The sequence below is a fragment of the Ixodes scapularis genome, unplaced genomic scaffold (genome assembly GCF_016920785.2).
Source record: "Ixodes scapularis isolate PalLabHiFi unplaced genomic scaffold, ASM1692078v2 PGA_scaffold5__190_contigs__length_132052651, whole genome shotgun sequence".
NCBI classification, from domain to species: Eukaryota; Metazoa; Arthropoda; class Arachnida; order Ixodida; family Ixodidae; genus Ixodes; species Ixodes scapularis.
Genome location: NW_024609880.1, coordinates 103,145,761 through 103,167,475, shown reverse-complemented (window position 1 = coordinate 103,167,475; position 21,715 = coordinate 103,145,761). Strand labels below are relative to the sequence as shown.

The following is a 21,715-nucleotide window of genomic DNA, read 5'->3' as shown; positions in this document are numbered from 1 at the left end:
ATTACGGAGCGCTATGGGGGCGCTAGGCGGGCTGCCGAAAACGGTCTACTAAAACTCCCTTGTTTCTGCCGTCCCGCGACGCACCCCGCAACCCCCTACGAGTTCCGGGTTTTTTTCAGTCAGGACAAGAGGCGCTCAGGCGCAGTAGCGGTATCTTCGTTGCGGATAGCTTAGAGGAGGGAGGAAAGCGATTTCCGAAAACTCCCTAATGCTGACTCAAAACGGCTCAAAACTGAACTGATCGACCACACTGGGACAATGGGCCAGTCATCGGAAAGGTCTGTAGTCCTCTCCATTGCAAGAACGGCAAATCGTCACTTTCGGATTCTCAGCCTCCTCCAGACGCTCAATGACTTCCAATGTGCCTCCATTGCGTGCACGCCTGAGACTCACAAGAGGCCGAAGTGCTTTTGAAAGTAACTACGAAGCTCGCTCTTCCTACGTTAATAGCCACCTCGGCAACTTGTGAGTCACGGAATGACGAAGCACCTCTCGGACGAATATTCGTCGTCTCGAGCACAAGACGTTCATAAGCAATACAATGTAACCAAAACAAAATCAACCAAACCAAAATAGTTTTATTTCCTTTACCATGACAGGCTGCAAGGTAAATCGTTTTATAAATAGCGTCCAAGTTTATTTTTATTTCATGTGATCACCTTACACACCAATACCTATCGTTCTGCTTGCTCATTAAAATTTATTTTATTAACTCGAGGCTTAGCAGATGGCTCGGCACTTCGTTTATCAAAATATCCCCTCCTGCGCAAAATATTGGTTAGGGACTCGTTTATTACCCTAGAAACGCACAAACATGTTTGCCCAAGCAATATTCTTGGCCAAGTCACGACTCGTTAAATCCTGACGGCCCGTCGATTTCTTTCAGCTTTTCATATTCACGGGCCATCTTCGCCTTCAGGTCCTGTCTCAGGATCTTTCCACTTTCAGATTTTGGAAGACGATTCATAAAGTATATTCCTCCGTAGAGGTGCTTGAACACTGCTGCTTGATCTACAAACCAGAAAGCAATGTAACATAAATTCAAATAACGATTCCAAATATCTGCCGCCAGTTCACGATGCAGTAATAAATATTAATTTGCAATCACAACATAGCTCCAAAATCGCATTGGTTTATTATTCTGGTAGTTTCATTGAATATGAGCATGCTGCAAACAGAAAATAAAACTATACGCCTGTCCGGTCTAGTGTTTTATTAAGCTGACTCCATAGACCATTCCAATAATCGCATTCTGCGCATTGCCATTTTTGTATACTGGCCTGTGGAAAGCATTCAGAGAATGCGGAGTGGCTTTCGTCTGTGGAATATCAGACCCCCCCTATGGCGTTCGCAGCCAAGTGACTCGGTATTCTTCTCCTGTGTGGTAGGCGCATGGAAGATGTACAGTCGCTCACCGTCTTAGAAAGGCGGGGAGAGGAAACAACCTATTGACGCTCTGCCACCAATGGGATTGTGGCATGAGCCGATAACAGTTCAGAGGAACGAATCAGCTAACAAGGTATTGTACCTTGCTTTTCCTTCTTCCTAATTTTCATTTTTGTGGAAGCCAACGCCCTTGGGATCACCGTCGACATCGTGATTATTCTTCTTTTTTCTGGCTGTGACAACCAGTAACCGTTGGGTCACCGACAACTTTGTAGATCACATCTGAATATTTGTACGTAGATATATTGTCTTGGGTTACTTAAAAATGCCAATTGTCATCCCGTTAATATGGCCCTTTAATAATTGTAACCTTCTTTAATTTAATAATATTACAGCACTGGACACTTTCCTTCTCTTTCACTACATCATTATTAAAACCTCAGTTGTGAGTCAGCGCTCTTTCCTTCCTGTTGTCTCTTCCTTACGTAACTTATTTGCGCTGTTTAAGTCAAGACAGCTAGCAAGGGGCGTGAAAATACTAGGCACCGCTCTGGGTTTCTTAACTTTTCAGTAACCGTAACGTGCTTATTCTTTGCAATACCAATTTTGGCGTAAAGGTCAACGTACTTGATCAGGTTCCGTGGACCCTGACAAGTATAATCAGGGAGAATTTCTCAAGAGTTATGCTGAACATCCTTTAAGATTCGGTAGGGAATCGTATCACCAAGTGTTCAATGCATGTATTCAAAACATTCAAAACAAAATACCAGTCACGAACAAAAAAAAAATTATACCCTAACTTTTAGGATATACACTTATCTATGAACAATACGTACGGCAGCATTTTGGAACTCATTTGGCTGCGAAAGGTATAGTTTGCAAGCAAGACGCCTGCTCAAGTGACATTCATATTAATTTAATACGTGTTCTCGAATTTTCTATATAACTACTGGTCTGGTGTGCAAGTATGGTTTACATTCTTCAAGTATGTCGCAATTTGTAACGTTTTTTTTTTTTTTTTGCATATTGTAACGACTATAGTTCCTCCAGATAATTCTTTAACAATAAAAGTCCCTTAGGAGCTGTTTTTACTAAAAGTGGTGAACAATCAGCCATTAACCCCAACGGTTGAATGCATCGGACGGAAAATGTTTATAAAAATACACTGAAGGCAAAGTATAAATACGGCGGTCGTAACATATACCTGCAATGAGCTCCTTCAATTCCGTCTCCAGACTCTCCAGGTTTTTTGCAAAGCAGTCTTTTACGACTACACAAGCTGCTGGAGCCTCGCCATATTTCGAGCTCGGGACTCCCAAAACTACGGCCTCTTCGACGGCTTCGTGGGCCATTAAGATTTCTTCCAGCTCAGCGGGAGTGACCACGTTTCCCATGCATTTTATCATCTGTTTCAGTCGGTCTATAATGTGAATCCGTCCTTCCACGTCGTAGTAGCCTAAATCACCTGAAAGTGACATGTTAGAAACAAAGAAAGGCATTTTGAATCTGTTCTGTTATAGGCTTCTCGAGAAAAATACGGATATCTCGACGCACGCGTTGCGAGAAGGCCAGGCAAATAATATTCGGAATTCATACATTTTTAAAAATGTACTCTTTTGTTGTTGTTATTTCTTTGTACAGTTCAGCCAGATGTGTTTTAAATACCGTCAAAGGGCATTCATATCAAGGTCAGCTGTTAAAATGCATCCAGTTAGCACTCACTGACAGCTGAAAAAATGGAGGGCACGGTAAGTATTGTGCACCTCATTACCGTTCTGTATCCAATGAAATTGTGCAATTTTCCAAAGAACAAATTACGAGACAAGGAGCCTGCACATAAGAAATTTTGTCCTGCGTTTCTTTCAACAGTCAATGACAATACATTTCCGAGCTTTATTCCTCATAATCCTTGGTGTGTAAGTGTGGGGACAACATGCCATTATTATGACCTGAGCCGTAAAAATAATTACGTGCGGTAATATACTCACTTTCGCGGGGCGAAGAACATGCGTGCACCCAAAACGTCGCTCCTCTCCCCCCCCCCCCCCCCCCTTTCCTTTTGCACGTCTTATCTCTCACGTTTTTAGTTTTGTGCCAATTTTTACGCGCCGATAGCACCCCACCCTTGGATGCACATTAAAGGCCCCGAATTAGGAATCCTACTGCATTGGCTATATTTTTTTTTATTCTAAAATTATATCGCTAAATGTCAAAACAGAGTTCAATTCGCGTTCGTTTCTGCTGTTTATGAGACTACATACCAAAAATAACAGTTCATCTATTTCCCGCAAAAAGTTTGAGAAACTTAATCGCTGTAATCTACGCAAAGAACTCGAAACATGACAAGGCTCGAAATATGTTCACAGATAAAAAAAACCAAAACAGTTTGCCTTGTGAATCTAAACCTGACGTTTCACGTGCTTACTTCAGGCTCAGTGCCACACCAGACTGTTTTTGAGGTCTAAACATGTTTCAGCCGAAGCAGTAACCGAGCTCACACCGCAGATCGCAGCGATTGGGTACCCCAAGTGCTTTCTGTGAACGTAGACGCACTGGATTTCTTAGAGGACGAGAGACGCATGGTTTGAATTTGTGTGAGAATTGTTTTATGGAGTGGGAAATATTTAATAGTCCCACTAAAACACATTTGTAGCGTAAGATACACGTGCGAAGGACCAAAAAGATGCACGAAATATGAAAAAAAACTGCCCTAAAATACGTTCGCAAAAAAAAACAAAAAAACAATTGGGCACGATTGAGATGGTTTTGCTTAGCGCTGTATAAATGATACTATAGTCATGTGACAGAGTGCAAAACAAGGGAAGGGATGAGCCCCGGCCATCTTGTTATCCCTCCGCACCCAACGAGATGGCACCTTTGGTCGATAACGATGCCGAAGAACCAATCATGAAGTGAAAAGGGAAAAGATAATGGGCCACACCCTGCTCTTCTTAAGATGTCAATGACTATATTTGTTTTCAAAAGAGAACAGTAGAAGAAACGGCCGATCGTACCTGTACGCAACCAGCCATCTTTGCTTAGTGCTTCAGCAGTAGCTTCTGGATGTCCGAGGTAGCCTTTCATAATGCATGGAGTGTGGACCAAAATCTCACCATTTTGACACGGGCCGAGTGGGTCTCCGCTGGTGAGGTCTATAACCTAGGACAGAAGATTAAATCACCGTTTGCTTCTTTTTTTTTTCTTTTTTTACAATAAGCATGCGCTAAAAGGGAGAGCTGGCACCACCGTCATCCGGCTATTCGTAGTTTCCCATGGTAAGGATGGTTAGATGGCAGATTTGATGCCTTTGATTTGTACGTTTAGTTATCAGCATTTAAGTTAACTTAAAAACAAAGAAAACTTTGCTTAGACTCGACGAACGACCGCGTCCTGATTATATCACAATATTGTTAGGAAGGTGAAGACGACGACGGGGCAGTGGCGCCCACAACCCTCTCGCGCCAGGCCCCACGGGCCGGCTCGGCCTCCATAAATCGTGTTTGTTCTATCATCGTGTACTGTCTTGTCCTTTCTACTGCCGACAGCATCACCCTAACAATAAATAAAGATTTTTTAGGTTGTTAGAAGAGGACACCGCAGCAGGCACGAAGTGCCTTAGTCACGAAGTAAATGGTTGAGTTGGAGAAGCCAGGGTACCAAAGAAACGTTTGCAGGTAGCCATGCTTCAGAAGCTAGTCTGGCCACCATGAATAGAATTTGATTTTTGTTTGGGTGCCTGTCTGGGTACCTCGAACACACCTTAGCAACACTTTACTATCCAACGAAGTGCAGGTTGCGGCCGTCAAGACCAACGCATTTGACACGCCTTATAAAATTCGAATTCCAAACTTACACGGGTGAAATTGGGCACTAGAACGTAGGTTCGCAAGAAGTTGTACGTCCTTTTCTTAGAACTCAACTTGGAGGTGTTAAAATATTAAAAATAAAGCAGAATCGGAGGCCGTGTCTTTTCTATGTCCGATACCAGACGGTTTGTTGTCTGCAAGCTGATCTATGGGCTATATCCTGGGTGACTTGCTGAATGCAGAAACGCAAAGAACCAATAGTAAAGGCTGGCATTAAGCTAGGTATTTGGGATAATTATTATTTTTGAATTAATATGTGAACAATGACCACCTGGGAGCAAGCTCACAAACTAGTGTACAGACGACGTACATCCGGTATAAGGCCTAGGAAGCGCACAGTTGCCGTTCTTGCTCTATTTTTCGTTTTTTAGCACCTCATACATGAGTTGAGAAAAAAATAGACATAAAACATCTTGCGAAATAAAGTTCGAGTGCCCAATTTTATGTATGTGCGTTTGGAATTCAAATATTTTGAGGCGTGCCAAATGTGTTGGTCCTTTTGGCCGTACACAGTAACTGTACCAGCAACAATAGGGAGGCACACATAGGCCGTATAGGCGAATGTCTATATCCTATACTGCCTCAAACCCCAAACTGACGTAATAAAAAGTGGTAAGAGTTATTCTAGTAGGCACTATTGTTATTTTATACAAAATAACATTATAGAGAATATTAGTAAGAATTACCTATATATTTAATCTCTATAGACCCTATTACTCTATATAGAATAACTACTAGGTCTTTCAAGGAGCGGCCAGGCTCTTTAAATCGACCGAAAAATTTGGCTTTTTAACCTATCGCGCCACGATTGTGTGCAGCGTTGCCCATATATGGTGCCTTTTCTTCTTGTAAAGTTTGCAAAGAGCGAACTTGCCTGAGGAAAAAGTAAAGAAAGAAAAATGCTTAGCTCCTATAAAAACGCAGCGAAGCTACCGGTCTTCAAACCATACGGCGCCGTTTCGCACGGGAGACAAGAGATAGCGCAAGCGGTCGCGACGCCAACTGCCGCCAACGAACGAGCATACAGCGTCGAGGGCCGGCATCTTTAGCAGACGATCTCTTCGACTCAAAAGCGGCGCGCATTCTTCAGGCGGCGACAGTCGCAGAAACAAAAACAGGCGCGGTAACAACAAGGAACTGCAGTTCCTTGTCTGCTAAGGAGACCGTCTGCTAAAGACGCCGGCTCTCGGCGCCGTATGCTCGTTCGTTGGCGGCAGTTGGTGTTGCGACCGATTGCGCCATCTGTTGTCTCCCGAGCAAAACGGCGCCGTATTGTTTGAAGACCAGTTGCTTCGCTGCGTTTCCATAGGAGCTAAGCCTTTTCTTTCTTTACTTTTTTCCTCAGGTAAATTCGCTTTTTGCAAATTTTACAAAAAAAAAATGCACCATCTGTGGGGAACGCTGCACAAAGTCGTAGTGCGATAGGTTAAGAAACCGAATTTTGCGGTCGATTTAAAGAGCCTGGCCGCTCCTTGAAACACCCAGTATACAGGCTCAGCATAGAGAGCCAGAGAATCGTGCTCCTTTTCCTTTCGCCGCCAGTTCCGTATTTGCAAAGAAGCGGTCATCGTGCGTCGAGCTTGATCCAAACTTCATGCCGGAAGTGACCTTGATTGCCGAGTTTCGAGCGGAGCTTGTTTTTCGCTCTGTGTTTGCCGAAATACACATCTTACACTATAATCAAGCAGTCTAGAAGTAAATTAAAATAACGTTTTCCTTTTTATTTATTTATTTATTCATTTTTCTTTTTTTTTTTAATGACGCGCACGATGATTTAAGACATTGGTTTCCAATTTTGAGAGGCAGACGACATGGAGAACGATAGGACTTCTCGCGTCTGCTGCGCTCGCGGAGCGATACACTGCATGCGACCGACACTTTCGGGCTCCTTGGACTAGACAAAAGAAAGTATTTGTAGAGCGTTTTCGTCGTCCCGTAACGCTACGCTCTTCGCAACCCGCTACGATACCCGAAACTCTACGGTCGAGGCCACCGGTGCGCAGGCGCAGTATTGGCTTCTTTGTTGCGGACGACTTAACAGAGGGGAAAAGGCGGTCTATGAAAACACCCTAACAACGCGCACCTGCTGCTCGCTCGTAAACCTAAAGCTAAGGAACAACGCTTTCGTCGATTGCTACATTCTGCCCGTTATACCGAGGGCGCAGAAGCGAGCGGACGAAAAATAACAGGACGATGGCGCACGCGCGGCGCGTCACCGAACGATGTTTTCTACTCTGCATGCCGCATCACACCGGCCGCGCCTCTGTGTTTTCCGCAGAAATGACGGTCGCTTCCCGCAGTACAACCTTGAATCAAATATGGCTGCCCTGGGAGTACCATTGCGATACTCTGCTCCGTAAGCAGAGCATATGCAGTTACTCTAGGTCTATACACGTTTGTAACTACGGCTTCAAGGCGGCGCCATTTTGCTGCTGGTGAGTGTAGATTGTCTGATAGTCGAGCATTACTGAGACCGTGGGTAGGCCTCAGCAATGCTTGACTATTAGACGATTTACCGACCCCACCAGCGAGATGGCGGTGACCAGAGACCGTTCTTGCAAACGTTTATACTCATCTTAACCTTAATGTGTTTTCAAAGTGTTTTACGGTCCGTAGCCTGCGTCCATGCTTATGCGGTAATGCACCGGATTGCGGTGATGCGGCGTTCAGGCCCAGCAAACTAAACCCCGCATCCGGCGCTCAGTGCGCAGATGCAATTAAGGCAGGCATTTTGTTTTCCTTAGATAGCCCGCAAAATGGTGCACGCTCCACTAGCTCTCCAAAGTTCATTCCTGGTGTTTAGTTCGTACGTAAGACATTGCCATATACGATAAATGCGTGCTTTGCTAGCTCACACAATTTTTTTTTCTTATATTGTCATCATTAAAAGACATCTCCCGCAAATGTCGTAAACATTGGGATTAAGACTGTTTTCAGCTCAGTCAGGCTCCCTGAATTACAAGGTATAATTTGTTTTAGATATTGCGTGTAGTTTTGTAGAGATTCCGGCTCAAAGTTTGGTTTCGGGCGCTACAGGGAACCGAAAATATCTGCTAGAGAGTTATGGCAACACTGATACCAGCAGTACCGCCGCGACGTGACGTCACGGTGGTGCTGCGGTACGCATTGCCCAGTGTTGCTTGACTAAAAGCTAACCCGTTTGCCACCTACTAAAAAGCAGCTTGGCCGAATCGTTATAATCAGTTTTAGTTGAGTACGCGCTTCACTTTGACTTACTATTCCGGCTGTGACCATACTCCGTGTTACTAAAGCGATACCAGTCATTCATTTCGGTTTCGTTTTCCGCCGGAGTTGCCCTTCAGTATTCTACTCCGTCATCCACAATATCCACCAAGTCTTATCGCAGTGAACGATCTTGAACAAGCAAGTCCTAGTATTGTCCTCACCTGTACGTAGTACGCACCGCGAGAAATTCCAACTTTTAAATATGTATAATCTGCCAGGGGTGCACAGGTAGGCCAATTAAGTTTCTTTCTCAAAGCTATTCCAGTAATTAAATTGTCACATCTCGTATGCATTGTCAGGCATACCTTGACTTTGCTTCCGGCCACTGGGAAGCCACTGTTGTCCAAGGTGACTTCTCCCACAGGCGAGGCGCTCAGGAGAGCAAACGTTTCAGTCATGCCGTAATAATTGATCAGGGACTCCACGCCAAAAATCTCGCAAATACTCCTTGCGAGCGACTTCGTGATCACCGTTCCGGCTAGAATTATTTTTTCTACACGCGATACTTCGTCATTATTCCTTCTGGCTTCGTTGACAATTTCCTGCATTCTGACAGGAATTCCAAGAAAAAGCGATATCTGTGAAATTAAAACAAAATTAACGCAGTTTTATTGCATGAATACTTATCTTAAAATGTACGTGTTTCCGGCTTGCAAAAAGGGACAGCGCGCTGCTAAACGTATGGCCAGTAGAACGACAGATGCTAAAAAGTTTATGAACAACGAAGAGAAAAAAGCAGGAGCTAAATCTGATATGCGTGATCGGGTTGCAGCAAAAATATTTGAGTGGGATATTTGTTTATGCACATTGAATATAACATTCCGATTATGGCACGTAAAAAATTAATAATAAGGGTGTATATTTTATTTGTTTTCCCCTTGAAACGACATTCCTACGTTAACTTAGTAACGGTAGCACTACCCAAGCTTCTGGTCGGATCTCATGTTTCTAGTAAAATTCGGCTGATTTGTATCTTTTAGCGTTGTAGCACACAGTAACCTGAGGACCGTGAACATTGAAGTGTCTCATGAAATTTGCGTTCACGCCGTTGGGGTAATAAACAAAAACTATAAGTGAGAACCAAGAAAAAGAAAAAGAAAGAGGCACAAGAAATAAGAGCTCTGTTAAGTGTTCCTCGTTTGCACTCCGAGTTTTGTCAAAACTGGTAGGATATTTAAATTCATAAAATAAGTTTCCCTACTCAGGTAGTCACTCTTGTCTAGGGGAAAATTCGTGTTCGTTGATTGGGTACCGCACGCTAGTTAACATGTGCCCTTTTAAAATTAAACTAAGAACGATACGTATCGCTTTCCAACCAATCAGATTTCTACATTTTCTGAAAAAACACCAAAAAACGAATCACAAGGCAAAAAGAATGGTGAACATAAAATGGTGTCCAAAATTTATTGAAAGCGCAAGAAACGCCGCTGTATCACCCGGCGTTTCTTGCGCTTTTAATAATTTTGTAGACACCCCAGAAAAAAGAGAAAAAAAAAGGCTTGGAGCTTTAGACGTGATGGGGAGATCAATTTGATTGCACGTTTAAAATTCAAATCAGCAGAAGGGACAACCTCTATAAACAACTCACGCGGTCTCATGCGGTCCAAATGTTTCGCGTACTTATCCTTATCAGTGAATTCGAATAACGTTTCTCACCCTAAACATTTTTAGAGTGTGGAGGAAATCTTTGCACGAGATAAAGGGTTCTGTGATTACGATCTTTGCTCCTATAAACATACAAAACATGCCCAGTGCAAACCCCGACACGTGGGTTAAGGGATTCCAGGCGAGGTAAACATCCTCTTCACTGCAAATTCCAAGTGACCTGAAATGCCGAAAAATGAACAAATCGATCCAGAAATGGTCAATATATATAGTAGGATATATCAAAAGATAAGGAAAGGGCATAAGAAACACAATATATATTCCTAACAATCTGATCATCGAATATTGTTTTACTATTTATTGTTTTCTTTAACTCTGTTTTGTCAACGGTGAAATGAATCACCTATATGGAGAGAATGCGTTTGTTTCGTGCATTGTCCAAATCACAATGACTTCACGGCGTGATGCGATAACTTAAGCATGGCGTAGTCTATGCGATAGCATTCTTTAGCTACTTCACCCGGTTTTTGCGATACGGTATATGGCCTCGAATTCACCGTGCGTACGCGCTACGCGCCACCTCCGCATATGCAGGACGTCCCCCTACACACGACGTCCGTATACGCTGGCGCCGCGCGTTGTCGTCCTAGAACTAGTTCTTGAGGTCGCCCTAAAGGTTGTCCTAGAGGTCGTTCTAGACATCGTCTTCAACGTCGTCCTTTAGGACGTCGTTCTCGACGTCCTAATAGACGTCGCCCTAAAGGTCGTCCTTGAGATCGCCTTAGAGGTCGTCCTAGAGGTCTCCTTAGAGGTCGCCTCAGGCGCTGTCCTCGACGTCGTTCTAGCAAGCGGATAAGCCCGCGCCGCGCATACACGGAGCGGAAGTACACACATAATCACTTTGGCGCCCAAGCAACGAAGCAATTACCGGTTTGAACTTAGCTGGTTGGTACTACTTAGTCAATGACGGAGGTGAAATGGCTTGAACATTTAACAATCACACAATCACACAGAGAGAGGACAAGACATACACACGAAACTGCAATGATGACGGGGAAACAGCTTGAACATTGAATGGGTACGCAGAGACAGAAGTGTAAATGATTACAGAGAGACGAAGCAATCACTCAATTTCGAAGTGGGGCGCTGCAGTCGCACTCACGACAATGATTGCGTCGTACACTCTAAAGAAAGCCCCGTGCCTCTTCTTTCCCGCACAACACTCGGAGTGTCAATCACCGCAACTCACAGAGGCAGCACAGCGAATGACGATGCCGAAGCATATGTTTAGACCAAAACACGCAGTTTGATTTGTGATATTAAAGGGCAACTCCGCTTCTTTTCCAGTAGTGAAAAACTATACAGTTCTCTTTGTTATCATCTACAAAACTCCCATGGCAAATATTACGACGGAATTCCGCCTAGAAGTTTATTAAAATCGCTGTCAAAGTTTGACAAGCACGAATCCGCTGGTTTTGGATGAGACGTGCGGGCCAGACAACACTGCCCGGCTGCATTTCCGCTTCCTCCAAATTCCTTCTCCCGGCACGTCCGCGACGTCATCAAACATGTACAACTTCTTTTTTTTTTTTTCCAATTTTTTTTTTTTTTTCGGGTATAGCACGGGTGGTGCCAGCGCCGTGAAAGACGTGAGTGACGCGCTCGGCCGATCGCCTCGTTGAGCGCGGCTTGTGTTACATTCCATACTTTTGAACACCAAGTAAAAGGAGGAGAGGGAAGCTGCTTTTGTAAGAATTTTGAGTGACAGGTTAATCTTCTATAATCTTCTGGGAGGAGAATACCGACGCCTGTGCAAATCCAGGAGGCACAAAGGAGGATCCTGATAAGAGGGGAGCTCCTTCTTCCCCTTGTATATCACGTGGGTGTACATGCTTAGTGATGCCGAATATACAATGTTGTCCAGCTTTGCCACCGTTTCGGTTCGGTTTGTAATTATGGCTAAAGTAAAATTACACGAAAAATATTTTATTTTTCGCGAAACAAAAGATTGGGGATTGTTTTTGAGTGCTTCAAAAAGCAAAATCGGCCACTATCTCAAAATTTTTGAAATTAAGCGGAGTTGCCCTTTGAGCAACGGAAACGTGACGTTTTGCATTGCTTAATGTCACAACTCAGGCTCTGTTTCTTGGTCTAAACATATGTTTCGGCATCGGCCCATTCGCTGAGCTTCCTCCGTAAATTGCGGTGATTGGTTTTCCTAGTGTTGTGCGGGAAAGTAGACTCACGGACTTTTTTTTTAGAGTGATAAACCGTTTATATCTTTAAGTGTTTACTCAAAATTTGCTTTGTCGTATTCACAGTGAGCTGCACCATGAGTCTCATGACGAATTCTTTTGAAATTCATAGACAACAAACAGCAGTGCTTTCTGCAGCAAATCTTTGGACTCAAATTATTTGTATGTTACGCAATTAACTGGTTTTCATTTTTCGCCGTGCAATAGAGCAAAATAGCTGTTGTAGTGCATTTAATTAAAAAAAAAACTATAATATCACTCTATCGGAAGTTTACCAAATTCACTTCCGTTTATATTTCGCTATACAAGGAATATATTGCCCTTCATTCGTGTTTATTACAGAGCTTTCTGGTCATAAGGTAAACAGGGTGATGTAAACGCCTATAATGTGATATCCGTTTACTTCAAACAAGTAACGTAAGCTACCACTGGCATCCCAGAACATTAACTTTTTTTTCGTTATTGTTAAACAGTGAAGCTTACTCCACTTCTATCAGCGCACCTGAATGCGTGAAAAGAGGCACAATAGCCCCGGTGCGATATTTCCACGCCTTTTGGGAGACCAGTCGATCCAGAGGTGTACAGTACCACCACAACCTCTTTCTCGCTGTCAGTGGGAACGTGAGGTTTGAATGTTTCGTCCGAAAGTTCTTGAAACTGGGTCACGTTGATGAAACCTGGTTCCCATCCTACAGCGAACATTGACTGCAATATAGACAAAGAGAAACAAATATGAAAGCCGTCAGGGTGCCCACAATATTTAGAGCTTGCCATTTGTTACCGGCACAACAAAAATACTCAGTAAATATTCATAATGGTGATATACGTTTGACGTTTCAAAAAGAAAAAAAACATCGCATTACCTAAAATTTTAGCCTATTTTTTTTTCCATACCTCGAGGCTAGATAGTGAATACTCCAGTGCACGCTATGCTCGTGCGCAGCCGACGCTACACTCGGAAGAAGCCAATCAGGGCGATCCAAAAGTGCATCGTCACAGTGGTCAGTGCTTGCACGTTTACTACCTCCGGCTGAACCAATTACGCCCATAAAAAAGCACAGGCTCATGGTGCATTATTCACTGCGAATAATTGGCATGCTGAGCGCCAGTTCGTCTGCTTCTTTTGAAGGGGTCCTGTTGGCGTCAGATCGCCAGCTAGCTGATTGCCTTTGATTGAAGGATGGCGGGTAGACATCAAGGCAAGCTCCCTTGGGGTCTACCTGCTATTCTTCAATCGGAATCAATCAGAGCTCGGCGTTATGACGTCATCACAACCCCATCAAATAAAGCGGACGAACTTGCGGTGCATCCGGAAATAAAAAGTGCAGAAAGACCAGGATCGCCGTGACGGTGCACTTTTGACGGCGTTTGATTGGCTCCACTGCGAATCAGCGCCTGCTACGCTTGGACTTAGTGTGAAATGGAGTCCGGCATCTCCAAGCATTGCAAAAAAATATTTGTATATTAACTTTAAATAACCTTTATTTTTGGAGTCCTATAACGCAGTAATTAGGACTGATCGTGTCAATAGTTTCCAAGGCATTTAACCGTCGTTAGAGAAGTGTACAACCTATATTTCTTTTCAATTTCGGGGGAAACGAATTGGTGTATCACGTGATTAGAAGAGGGAAGGGAAGAGGGAAGGATGGTGAAAAGAATTTGTTTGTCATTTTTAAATATTTTAGTGAAAACCCCGAGACTGAGGTAAAACAGACTTGGAATACATTTTAGCGCTCAAAAAACAAGGACAAAGAGACGAGAAACAGACAGCACAGTGCGCAGTGTGTTTCTCGTCTCCTTGTCCCTGTATTCCAAGTTCCAAAACCAACTAGCCCAACAATCTACTCTACTGTAAAACAGACGACGACAAGGAAGAGAAGGAGAACGTCTCAAACACGGCTAAACCTTTATTGAGGAAAGCACCCTTTATATAGGGTTGAAAAAAGAAGGAAGGAAAGGGTACCGTTCTTCACATCACCTTCACACCAGGTGATGTGAAGAAGGGTTCCCTTTCCTTCCCTCTTTTTCAACCCTATATAGAGGGTGCTTTATAGAGATGGAGATGGGGAGGGAGGACCTCGGAAGGGAGGGAGAGGAAGGGACAGGTCAGAAATTTGAGGTACGTGGGGAGAGAGGGAAGAGGGACGGGGAAATCGAGGGAAAGGGAGGCATGTGAGGAGGACGCCTTACGAAGGGGACGGGTGAGAAAAATGGGAAGGAAGGGAGGAGTAAGACGGTTGACGCGGAACGGGTGTGTTACGTGATGTACATTTCGCCGCTAAATTTAGCGGGGAAACTGGATCGGTATTCAGGTCACGTGAAATCCACTTTCTCTATAAATGTAGCGGGGACACTGGTCGAATTTTTGTTTAGATCACGTGGCGTTAATTTCCCCGATAAGTACTGCGTGTCCCCGAAAATATTCACAGGGTTTTTTTTTTTCACCGTAAAATTAAACTACTTATTGCCGAACGCTTATTGTCCCTCCGAAGGTAGCGCTAGAGGTCCGAACCAGTTGACAAAGTTTCAGCGCGAACCGATATTTTATTCGAAAATTCTGTATGCTTTTCTGAAAATATCAATGGGAAAATGGTGGCCGACGGAGCTCTCGAATACATTGTGCTCAGTGGTGCCAGAAACTGGAAACGGGCAAAAATGGGCCCCATTTTCCCATTGAAATGTTCAGAAATTCACTTATAACTTTTGAATAAAATATTGGTTCGTGCTGAAACTTTGGCATCTAGTTCGGACCTCTAGCACTACCTCTTGGTGGGAAATGGGCATTCAACCATGCAATGTTTTTTGTTGTTGTTTTTTTTTTGGTAAAAAAAAGAAAACCTGTAAATTTTTTTTCGAACACCCTGTTAAACGGGAGGCATGACTGGCGTCTAGGTTTCGAAAAGGCCTTAAACCTGTGTCGGTGTGGTGAGTGAGAGCCAATAGCCAGATATTCATAAAACAGCCATACTAATAGCATTGTGCTCCCTCCAAAACATGCTGTCGAGAGAGGTCTGACGTCATTTTATGTTACCGCTCAGTTCATTTACGTCACGCATCGCGCAAGAGCCATTTAACGTAGTACTTGTGCACAGCACTCGTTCGCTTGGTTTCGCCCTAGCGAAACATCTGGGGAGTACAATAAGAAAAAAACTAGCACAAGCCATGCACGGAGCGTGGTTTGTGCAAAACATATTATGTGCAGCTTGTGCATTCTCGTTTCCATTATTTAAAACTAATTGAAAGGAACTACAGCTTTTAATGGAGATATCCAGTGATGTGATTGCTACGCCAATTGCGCAAATCTGCGCTAATGGGCTAACCCTGCTACATCCTGCTGCATTTTGCCAAAATAGGAATAATCTGCGCCCAGTCTGCGCCCCTCCCCCCCCCCCCCCCCAAAAAAAAAAAAAAAAAAAAAAATTCGGTCACCTTTCAAAACCGAAACTAAACCGAGTACCGTAATTGAGCAGGCCTGTGTTAAGTGGCGCAAGCGGCCGCCCGACACTAAGTCCCCTGCATTAATCGTTCATCCGGTCTCGCATGGTTTTCCCGCCGTCTCGAGTTCCGCGCTCTCGTTGTCTCGTGGATCTTGTCTTGCCGTCTTTATTTTTTATATATATACATATATTATTTTTTTCAACAATAGACGCTGGGTGCGTGCGAACGCTCTAGCGTGCCGGGTACCAGCCATGACGCGCCATTCTGTGAAACGAAACCACGTTTTTGCGCGGCGGGAGTTACCTTGTGAGCTGAAGCACTCACTCCTAAAAGCAACGGCCGTTGGAAAACTATATTTGGTCCCTGCCTTCCAGTCACCGTGGTCGCGCGACGCTGGGTGTTGCCGTCCCCACGTCGCTGCAGATATGGCGCTTTCTAAACTGAAATGTAACGACTGCCGCATGGTCATCAACATTCCGGTTCTTGTTTAAATCCTACGTTACTACAAGAATCCTTCTTCACCTCGAAGACTGCTGTGTCAAAGTATTGATTACCTAGGTTCCTCTCGGTAAACTTTCTTTCGAGAGGGACCCCGGTATACGTGCCAAATCTGCCGCTACAGAAAGTTAGTGAAGAGAAGTGAGCTAAAGCAAAGAAGGCAATGTCTGCACGCTGAACTCTCACAGCGCGCTTGTTTGTCTCGAGGTTCGTCGTTGCACGAAGTGTTCCAAGAAGTTTTTGACCCTGACTCGCAATGTCTTGCATTGATGCGCTCAGCTTTTTCTCTTTTTTTTTTTTGCGTGTGTGCGTGTGTGTGTGTGGTGCTCAGCTTATACTTTGTTTGCCAGCCTGGCAAACACGCGCCGCTGGACTGTTTATTTGTCGTATGCTCGACAGCTACATTTTGCATACAATTTTGGGAATCAGTTGGTGACGGAGCGGAGTGGTATGGTTTTGGTTCCGATCGAACAGCCGTTGTCTCCGATCGCACGGCGAAGCACGCGCAACTGCAAGCCTGCCGAAGTTGCCCTCACGTGCATGCAAACTTGATTGCACGACAGAGGCATCAGCCGGGACGCTTGCAATCCATTGTTTTACGTTTACTTACTTTTGACGAAATATGTCACGTCGGGACCAGTAAATCGGTGGCGAGCGGTTTTTCCGAATTGCTCGACAATGCTTACAGCACTCTACACTTGTGAGATGTCTGAGCAGTAAAAACGCAAGCAGCGAGTTCTGTCACGACACGTCACATCAGAACACAATAAAACGCAAATTGCCCTTCGTTTGTACAGCGCTTGAAACGATTTTTTTTTTTTGAAGAATATCTGCTCCAAAAGCCACTTTAGCTGCTCCAATACAGTGTTTTGGTTGCTCCAAAGGCCACATTTGATGCTCCAAAACACTACTTTTGCTGCCCCGAAAGGTGCTCCAAAATGGCTTAGGCCAATCACATCACTAGATATGTCCTATGAGTTGCATTCTATTACGATTCTCGGGAATATTACAGTCGTTCAACACAATAGGCAGAACATGGTGGGAAAACTGCTTGAACTGAAAAACACTTACACCCCAGAGAGGACAAACACATAGCTGACTATCAACGATTATTTACTATCTTCATCTTCTTCAATCCTCGGGCTAGTCTTCATCTTCAGCATCTCGGCCATTACATGTTTGTGAGATCGAATAATTTGGTTAACATTTGAAAAATGGAAAGAAACAAAAAAACTATCTAAAAAAAAGAAGAAATACGAAAAAATTAAAATAAATTTTCATAGTGTAAAAATAAGCACATAACAATCATACAGTTGTACTACTAGTCACTGCAATTCAGCACATCACAGAGACTCGAAAGCGTGATCGAAGCTCTTTTAGTACAATTATCTGGCCAAAACTCACTGTTGATAATGTTCTTCTTTGTCATGAAGCGTCATTGAGGGACAGCTAACACAGTCATCTTTTTCCTCAGCAACGAATGCCTCACGCATTTCCCTTGCGTGTTGATGTCTGTTGCTTGCAAGAGTGCTGTCGCTGGTAAGGGCTGGATTGCACTCGCACATCCTGCAGTGGGCTGAAAGGTCTCTTGATAATGTGCCTATTTCCTACCGCTACGTGCTCTCGAGTTTTATCTGTAATACATCGGCCTGTTTGGCCGGTGTAGCACTTGCCGCAAGATAGAGGAATACGGTACACTACTCCAGTTTCCCATTGCGTATAGTGTCATATGAGCACTGTTGCACTCCTTCTCTTGGCTGGCTTTCGTGTTTACTTGGTGGTACATGCAGTAGGCCTCCTTTGGGGCAGAACAAACCTTTTGCCCGTTCTGCCTTCCAGCGATCTTTTTTTAATATGTGAGTGATACATGAAGATTTGGGATCACTGCGACATACCTTCGAGATTTCTGTTCGCCTTCGTTTCATCGCTGCACGGTGATGTGCATTTGAGTTTCTTCCATAGGTTTTTCACGCACACACACACCTGACAGGAGATCATCAGGATATCCGGACTCTCGTAATCTACACATTTGTCTTGTGAAATAGGGTTCAATTTGATGGTGGCATGTTGTTTTTTTTTTTTTTTTTATTACAGACATAAGTGCGGTAGAGGCAACACTTCGTTTAGTAGTCTTTGGCTGTCCCTAGTCATAGGAAAGAAAGCACTTGCATGAGCGGGGCAGCAGGACATTTTTAAGCCTACTGCGGGGCTTGTGAGTGTAGTCCAGCCCTTACCAACATCAGAATTCTTGCAAGCAACAGAAATCATCATGGAAGGGAGATGCGTGAGGTATTATCTATTCAGGAAAATGCAGATGACAGTGTCAGCTGTCCTTCAATCGCGCTTCACGAAAAAGAAAAACAATATCCACGGTGAGCTTTGGCCAAAGAATTAACTAACAGTGTTTCGATCACGCTTTCATGCATATCTGATATGCTGTAGTGCAATGACTAGTAGTGAACGTGTATGATTGGTGTTTTTATTTTTACATCATCAGTATTTATTTTTTATTTATTTTATTTCGTCTTTATTTTAAGATATTTATTCGTTTCTTTGAATTTTTCATATCTTAACAAAATTATTTAATCTCTAAAACATGTAATGGTAGAGACCCCGAAGATGGCGACTAGACCGCAGGTTGACTAAGATGAAGATAGTAAATACTGGTTGATAATCAGCTATGTTTTTGTCCTGTCTCTAAGTACGTGTTTTTTTAGTTCAAGCTGTTTTCCCACCTTCAGTGAACATGTAACAACCAGCTCAGTTCATACCAACGATAGACAGAAATTTTAGAAAATACAAAGGTGCTTCACAGGAACCAATACAACATACGGCGGGCATAGGAATAATAATAATTGAGGTTCAAGTTAGTATATAATCAATACTGCATTACTCCCGTCTTATATCCTTCTGAAGATTACCAGAGTGTTTGGAGTTATTCGAGTGAAAAAAAATTTACATTAGCTTGCCGAGAACAGCCTAGAGGAGGCGCAATAACCGTGTCCTAGAAGTATGGGCATGCATGCATATTTCCTGGCCGAGCTTGTGATCGGTCGAGAAGCTGCCGTGACAGCAAACAATTGGTTCCTTGCAAAGTACAGTCTATACTTTGTTTCACCTTGCAATATGGAATGCGCAGAACGCTACGAGCCATCGAGGCCAATTCAATTCCGTTTTTCATTCAACCTTGGGGAGGGGGGGGGGGGGCGATTAATGACACACTGGGCTTGTAGTCACCTTATACGTACATAAGACTGGATTGGCTGGGATTTGTAGCAGCGTCCTGTGCAGTCCATCGCAAGGTCACTACAGTTCCTTTCGGCCTTTCGGTTCGAAGTGAGAAAAATAAACTCTGCAGCGTCTGGTCAGTTTCATTTATTTATCTCGAAAATATATTTATACTGTGTTTTCCTTTTTTTACAGTATTATTCTTGGAAAAAATGCTGTCAGAGCCGCAGTAATGCTTTGTGCACATGTAGGTTATATGGCCCGAGGGAGTATATAGGGATACTCGTCACGATCAGTCGGTTAATATCTCAAATTAGTTTAAGTTGTTAATTGGTTTAAATAAACATATGGTCCATTCGAAACTTTCAGGGCGTCATAGAATATCCTTAAATAGGTACATTTTACCAAAATTCGGGACGCGTGGGAAGCGGGGTGGTTCGTGAAAGTTGCCACTCGTGCAATGGGCAAAATGCATGCGCTGCGAAGACGCCGAGGATAAGGCAGAAAATACGGCGCGGGCGCATTTCCGCACCAACAGCGTTGCCCCTGCTGCACGAATACTGCCTCCCAGCGCCCCCCAGCGCGGGTCTTAAGCGTCCTCCTCTCTTCATCCTTACATAAATAGTACTATAATAAATGTCATATATATATATATATATGTGTGTGTGTGTGTGTGTGTGTGTGTGTGTGTGTGTGTGTGTGTGTGTGTGTGTGTGTGTGTGTGTGTGTGCGTCCGCAACAGTACGATATCTATATTTATAGATATAGATATTTCTTCCCTAAATTCTTTAGCACGGTATATGTCGCAAAATCAAACTACCTCAAAAGCTGCGCTCTAGTTTCGCATTACAAACATTTGTAAACGTCTTCAACCTTTTTATTTGTTTTTTTTTATAAAATAATTTTGCAAAGTTAAAAAAAAAAAAACCTGTTCATTCACTTACCTTGATTCTCGGTGGTATACTAAGTTTCGTAACATTTGGTGCAGTTTGCTGGTCGGTTAACAGAAAAGTGCACTTGCCGTCTTCAATCGTGAACATAAGCTCTCCTAAAAGAACGGTCTTTCATTAGGCACTCCGTTGCTGGAGGGATGGCTGCCGTCTATTTTCAATTGCAACGGAGGCATAGGGAAAGTACTCACTTGCAACGTAGGCCGTCTTTGCCATGACAAGCGTACCACCCGCAAATACAACCCCCAAAGCTGCTGCTGCATTTTCAACTGTGCTGCCAATGTGTGCACACACCATGGAACCTGCTTTCACGCCGTGGTATTGAAAACCCACGGCGTACTTGCGTATCTTTGTTAACAGGTCACGGGCGGTTAAGCTTTGATAGGCGTCCACCTAGACGTAAAAGAGCCCAATATATGCTCGCGTTAAATAAACTCCCAGCTTTGAACCGAAACGCTTTTAGGAAAACAAACGTTCAACTTATTTCCTACTCTCTGCTCGATGTGGGCAGATTATTACAATGCTTTGACTTAGTTTTTCGGTGTTGATTCGTGTGCGGCAGAAGAAGGTCATTTTGCAAACAAAGGGGTAAAAACATAATCATCGAGATTTGCCAGGTTAGATGATCTCGCCATTTCAGGACAAATACAAGATTAATTCTTTTTATTGCGCTCCCGAATGTAACGATACGTTTTAATCACGCGGGAATACTGTGCAGGCAGCAATGTACTTACTATAATGATCTTGTCGGAAAATTTCTTTAATCGCTGCTCTATAAGTTCAGGAGCTGAGCTGTTTTCAACATCAATATCGGGAAAGGGCGAGTGTATAACTCGGTTCATGATGCGAGCAGCCATCCTTGACGTCGATTCTATTGTGATGTAAAAAAAAAAATGTTGAGTCCTATTTATTGAGGCAGTTAATACACAATAACATTTTTTTGGTTTTAATGGTCACAGAGACTGGAGGAAAACAATCACACCCGCTTGTTCTTTCAATATACGATATTAAAAAAAACTCGCAGTCAAGAATATATTGGCTCATTCACATAACTATATACATTATATCCCTACAAAGGTAAATCATTTCGTAAAAAAAAAATCATTTACATTAGAGAATTTTTTTAGGCAGTGATACGTATCCCGACTTGTACCGTAGTCATTACAAGTAATCATATTACTTGTATTCGGTAATTTTTGGAGTCATCTTGATATATTTTGAATACTTTTATGAGGAACAAATG

The 21,715-nt window shown here is 43.4% G+C and overlaps 1 protein-coding gene across 1 annotated transcript; it reads right to left on the bottom strand.

The window, feature by feature from the left end:
- Positions 1–844: 844 nt before the first annotated feature.
- Positions 845–21,336, bottom strand: LOC115316208 (4-coumarate--CoA ligase 1). The gene is made up of 9 exons (XM_029975556.4): positions 21,207–21,336; positions 20,664–20,865; positions 20,467–20,570; positions 12,861–13,063; positions 10,155–10,323; positions 8,804–9,076; positions 4,401–4,545; positions 2,591–2,851; positions 845–1,011 (listed from the first exon to the last, which is right to left on the bottom strand). Exons 1-9 carry the CDS (start codon positions 21,327–21,329, stop codon positions 845–847), a joined length of 1,647 nt encoding a protein of 548 aa, XP_029831416.2. The 5' UTR covers positions 21,330–21,336.
- Between the last annotated feature and the right edge of the window lie 379 nt (positions 21,337–21,715).